Source organism: Chiloscyllium plagiosum, chromosome 18 (genome assembly GCF_004010195.1).
Source record: "Chiloscyllium plagiosum isolate BGI_BamShark_2017 chromosome 18, ASM401019v2, whole genome shotgun sequence".
NCBI classification, from domain to species: domain Eukaryota; kingdom Metazoa; phylum Chordata; class Chondrichthyes; order Orectolobiformes; family Hemiscylliidae; genus Chiloscyllium; species Chiloscyllium plagiosum.
The window spans coordinates 54720265-54726235 of NC_057727.1; the positions used below are offsets into that span (position 1 = coordinate 54720265).

General features: G+C 36.6%; 1 protein-coding gene across 2 annotated transcripts in view; it reads right to left on the minus strand.

Moving 5' to 3' along the window:
- Positions 1–1322: 1322 nt before the first annotated feature.
- The window catches only part of apeh (acylaminoacyl-peptide hydrolase), an 83950-nt gene continuing 79301 nt past the window's right edge, over positions 1323–5971 (minus strand). For both annotated transcript variants that reach the window (XM_043708398.1, XM_043708397.1), the window contains exons 21-22: positions 4944–5050; positions 1323–2733 (exon numbers count right to left, since the gene is read on the minus strand). In XM_043708398.1, coding sequence (XP_043564333.1) covers positions 2634–2733; positions 4944–5050 — 207 coding nt within the window. In that variant the 3' untranslated portion in view covers positions 1323–2633. The remainder of the gene's footprint in view (positions 2734–4943; positions 5051–5971) is intronic.

Genomic DNA, 5971 nt, shown 5'->3' on the forward strand with positions numbered 1-5971 from the left:
AACTACTGGGGCTTCTCCCTTGAAATCATGCCTGTGAATTTTCTCCAAGCTCAAACTTCATCTGCCAAACTGTAGCCAGAAGCGAGGAGAAATAAATGAGCATGACAGGAGGAACCTGAATAAAATTTGAGGACAATATTTTATGTGGTTATACATCCCTTATAGCAAGACAGGTATAATGCTCATGAAAATAAATGGCTGTTCAGGCAGACGTTGACTTTCTTCCTGCTGGCAATCTATACTTTAAGTGGATCATTAACTTGATGTCACTGCACCCATACACAAATTGATCCTGGTGCTGGTAGTGACAATAAGGGTGCCTATACTTTGGCACCATTTTTATTTTGCCGTCACCTTGTTTGAAAGTCTCGTGTCAAAGTACCAAGGCATTTCTTTGAACCAACTTAGCAATTTCTCCGTGTCATAGGAACACATGGAGGAAAGTGGTCAAATCAACCAGTCAAGCCTGCTCCACCATTTAAATCAATTCATAGCTGATCTATCTCAGTGCCATTTGCTGTCTTGAACATGCTTAATGATTGAGCATCCACAGCCCTCTGGAGGGTGGGGAGCAGGGTAAAAAGTGTTCCCATTCTTGCCAAACTCCCTGGATGTATTTCTTATTGTTGCACACAAATTACATCCCATACCCATATTTTCTCTTAGGACTGCATCTGACAGAACATGTCGAATATGCCCTATTGTTAAGGTCTTTCCTGCATAGTTTGATCTCTGGCACATGCCTGGGAAATACAATAAGGTCACACAAGGCTTTCTGCAATGTATAGGAAATAGAAAAGATTTACCCCAAGCCCATGATGTACCGTCACTAAACTAAATTAAAATATAATTCAAATCACAACTTAGTTCTGTGGCACTGGAATCGGTTTATAATTATGAATTACACTTGCTTAACCAGAGACTTAAATGGAAAAGACCAACTGCAAATAGTAGCAAGTGATTAAAAAAAAACTACCTTGTAGATTTAAATAAATAGGCTCAGTTGCATTAATTATTACCAAATAACATCAGCACAATTTTCCTAAAAATAGACTATGTTTAAGTGCAATCAAAGTAGCTGCGCCAAAAGTGTCGAAATAGGAAGTCCCCTTGCTACTTACACTGCTATGGTTCTTGCTTCACACTAATATTCCAATAATTGTGTGGATTCTCCTTCCCCAAACACTTCATGATTAACACCTTGGAATGTGTCATTTCTTCATTTCAATGGTTAATTCCAATAACATTGAAATAATTCTTTAAATCACAGTTAACTTTATGACACAGGCCACAGGAATGAAAAGTCAGTAATGGACAGTGTGTAAAATCTTAGATTTATTGACAGCATTTACAAGAGATCTATATAATCCTGATTTTAACATCTGTAAAAGTTACCAAGGCACACTTCTGCACCATATGAAAATCTGCATATTGTTTGGGCACAGAAGCTTTGAGAGTTATAAATAGATTATGCTTCTGTCCTGTGAATGTTTATGAATCTGATTAATACTTCACCTGACCAGAGTAATTCTCAGGTCAGTGGTCAGTCACATCATTCATACAACAGTTAGATGTGATGGATTGCCGGGATGAATTATGTGGCAATATTTCAGTTTGGATTCTTAAGGTGACAATTTAAGAAATAAAAGCAGCATTTAAGTGGTATCAGAATCCAGATATTAAATGATAGTCATAATAATGAAAAGCATTAATCATAACATTAGGGGAATTTTTAAGCAGATTTTGTTTTACAATGCAAATCAAGAAATCATCTTTCATGCACCAGTCAATGTATACATGTACAGATAGATCAAATTTTCTCTCTAGTTCAGTTTTAAAAGGTGTTATATACCTTAAACAGATTATGTTTTACAGCTAAACAGAAAGTAATGAAATAACAAAATTTTGAAGAAAGTTGTGATGTCTGAGAAGTTTTACCAGGATGTAATTTGTAGCCTGACAGAAAGACTACACAATAAGCAAACAAGATCTCAGAATTTGAATCCGCAACTTGTCAGAGTATAGGATGAACCTGGAGAGAATTAGAACCCTAAGTCAGAATTGCTAGTTCCTTATGTTTCTTTACTCTTTAACATTGTATTGATCTTCTGAGAAAGGAGGAAAGAATTTGGATTGTTCTTTTCACTATTAAAGTTCATCATAGAGTTGGGTTACTATCACTAAATTGACATATTGAACAGTTATCCAAAATTATATGGCAAAATTTAAATTGCAATGTAGCATCATAAATTCATTTACCTGCAAAATAACCAGAAAATAAATTATTTATTATATTATTAGTAAAGAATTCAGAAGAATGGGATGACTATCAGAAAGGACTGGCATAACTGAACTGAATGAGCTACCAGCAAATCCTTGCTCTCAACAAAGGTGATGTCATTCATTGCTGAAAATATAGCTAGCCTGAACTGGTTCAGCACTTGTAAATCAAAATACTGCGGCCAAGAGCTGCAGTGAAATGTAAAAAACATGTTTCTGTCGTACTTGATGTAACCATCTGGGATTTGGATCTCACTGATTGTTGATTGTGATACATGGCAGCAATCTTAATGACATTTCCAGTAATTGATTTTGCGCCATGCCACAATGACGGCCTCCAAAAAGAATCAACATTAGAGGTGCTTCACAAACCAGAGCGCGACATTCATGAATCCATCAGCTTCAGCATCTACTTTAGACAGCGAGTGGTTATTATCAGGGTACCATAATAATCTAGAAAAGTAAAACATCCTTTTTTAAAACTTGAAAAAAGGAACAGTTGAACTCTTACGCTAACTCATTCAAGAAATAAAAGGTAGGTCAAAAGAAGACAGACATCAGATGGATAATACAACCAGGAGTCAGGCTGAATATTAGAAGAGTTAGAGGGGAAGCAAAAATGTAAACAAGAAAAGCAAATATATAGTATGAAGCGAATATAAAACAGAAACCCAAAATCGTCTATAGCCATATAAAAAGTAAAACAGTGGTTAAAGAGAGGAATGAAGCCAATTTTGAACCAAAAATGAGATTTATGTATAGGGGACATAGCTGAGGAATTAAAATGAATATGTCACATTCGGCTTTATCAAGGAAGAGAATGTTATGAATGGTACGGTGAAACAAGAGGCAATTCAGACATTTGTAGTGCTTTAAATTGAGAAATGTTTTAGATAGTTGTTTGGAATTTAAAGTTGGTATGATACCAGACTTAGATGAGGTATGGCAAAGATACCGAGGGAAGTGAGTGCAGACATTTTGAAGGCATTCGCTATAATTTTCCAGTCTTTCAGAGACTCCGGGATGGTAGCAGAGAACTGAAGAAATGCAAATGCTACTTATAGTAAAAAAAAAGGATGTAAAGGCAAGTGCAGTAACCAATGCAAGTCAGCAGGGAAAAGTTGCAGTGGTGTAACATACAGAGGTCCAGATGTTCAAACCTGAGAATAGCAGGTGGTAGATTTAAATTCAATTAATAAAATCAGGAATAAAAAAACTGTTCTCTGTGTGGTGACCATAACAACTATAATCAAACCCATCTGATTCACGAATGTTCGTTACCTGGTGTGGACTACTTGGGATTTCAAACCCACAATAATGTGGCTGAGATTAACCAGCCTCTGAAATGGCTTATTGCAAGCTACTAAGTTCAGACATAGTATGGAATAAACAACAAATGTAGGCCTTGTCAATGGCACATCCATCCCATGAAATAAATTTTAAAAAAATTATCCTCAATGGTGCGTAAGTTTCCAGAAATGACAATGTGGGCTTTAACAAATGTGGCTCAATCAAGGAAAGTTAGTGAGTATTTCTTTTAAAAAGGGAAAACTGCATTTAACTAACCTGCTAGAGTTGTTTGAAGAAAGACAGGATTAATGCAGTTGATGTGATGTCCATGGGCTTCGAAAAGTTGAAGAAGTGGGACATAACAGACTTGTGAGCAAGGTTAAAACGCAGAATAAAATACATGTATCAGGAATTGGATGAATGAGAAATGGAAAGTAGGCTAAATGGCTATTTTACATACCATTGGAAGGTTTATAGTTATGGATTTCCCCAGGGGCCCAGGTTAGGACATTTGCTCTTTTTGATGCATTTTAATGACTGAGAACTTATCAGGCAAAGATAGACTAATCTTTGATAAGTAAGGGAGGTTAAAAGTTATTGTGTGTGAGCAGAATTGTGGAGTAATCTGATCAACATGATCTTATTGAATGTCAATGCAGTTGCAAGGGACTGACCCACACCTCATTCGTATATATAGTAAATGGGAAATAGCTGTTCCATTGGCAGAAGGATGGAGAATCAGAGCATGCTGATTTAAGGGAATTAACAAACAAACAACAGATATAGGAGGAAAAGCTTTTTTTACATAGTGAGTAGTTGGGAATTGGAACATATTGTTTGAGTGTGTGGTGGAGACAGATTCAATCAAGACATTTAGGAGGGAATTACTTTAATGTCTGAAAATGAGGAATATATAGAGCTAGGAGAAGGACAAGATGATGCACTAGATTGGCCTCTTTCTGTGCTGTACCCATTCAATAATTTAGTATTAAAACAAAGAAAAATGTTATTTTCCAGTCAGTCAGTAAAATGAATCATGGTTCAATATGGTGAATTGAATAACTTGAGCTATAGGGAGAGCTTTAAACAATCAGGTATCACAAATTAACCTATTTAATAAGAGCCCACTGTGTTGAAGGTAGTATATTTGCATAATTGGCTAATTAGGAGTTAGCTAGTTGGAATAAGCACTCATTTTCAACTCAACAACCGAAAATGTGTGGTATGTCACAGGGATTAATGTTGGGGCCATAATTGTTTGCAATATTCCAAATCTACAAAACCTATTCTGTCATGTCGCCCCAGCACTCTGAACTGGGCTCTCAAAATAACAAAATGATGCTAATTGTATTCTTTTTAAACTTTAAACATACCTTACAGAAACACCTCTGCTTTTCAATGCTCGATAAAACTCAAGGCCTTGAGTAGGAGGAACACGTTTATCTTTCTCACCTAACATGATCAACATTGGAGATTTTACCTGCAGGAGTACAGATTAATTTGTCATATAGAATAGTAAAACAAGGAAACAACTAAAAAAAAAGTTGAGTCTCACTCCTCAACTGCTGATAATGGCCTGGCAATCCAAGTCATCAACACAAAAAAAAAACAATCTCTTCAGGGAGCCTATGACACACACTGCTTAAAATATGTATGCCACTTGTGACATTTGGTAAAATAATCATTTTGATCCTTCTCAAACAACCGGCAGTGAGTGAGTGTATTAGGTACATACAATATTGCTCATCTGTATACAGAAATGGCTGCCTCTTCAGTCCTTTTTTCAGAAGGATCAGTATCAATATTCAGCCCAGTAAAGAGAGTGATCAACATGCATTTTTTCCCGAGTACTACAGGAATGAATATCAACTACGTTGAAATAAGCACAGTTATTACTGAAACAAATCTATGGGCACATGGACTTTGAAGAGATTAAAAATATGATTAAAGATTTTAATAAAGCAAAATAAAAATCTTTTCAAAGAGCAACGAACAAAAACGAAACATCAACGGGGGTGGTACCAGGGGACTGGAGAGTGGCGAATGTTGTGCCCCTGTTCAAAAAAGGGAATAGGGATAACCCCGGGAATTACAGGCCAGTTAGTCTTACTTCGGTGGTAGGCAAAGTAATGGAAAGGATACTGAGGGATAGGATTTAGGAGTATCTGGAAAGACACTGCTTGATTAGGGACAGCCAGCACGGATTTGTGAAGGGTAGGTCTTGCCTTACAAGTCTTATTGAATTCTTTGAGGAGGTGACCAAGCATGTGGATGAGGGTAGAGCAGTGGATGTAGTGTACATGGATTGTAGTAAGGTATTTGATAAGGTTCCCCATGGTAGGCTTATGCGGAAAGTCAGGAGGCATGGGACAGTGGGAAGTTTGGCCAGTTGGATAGAGAA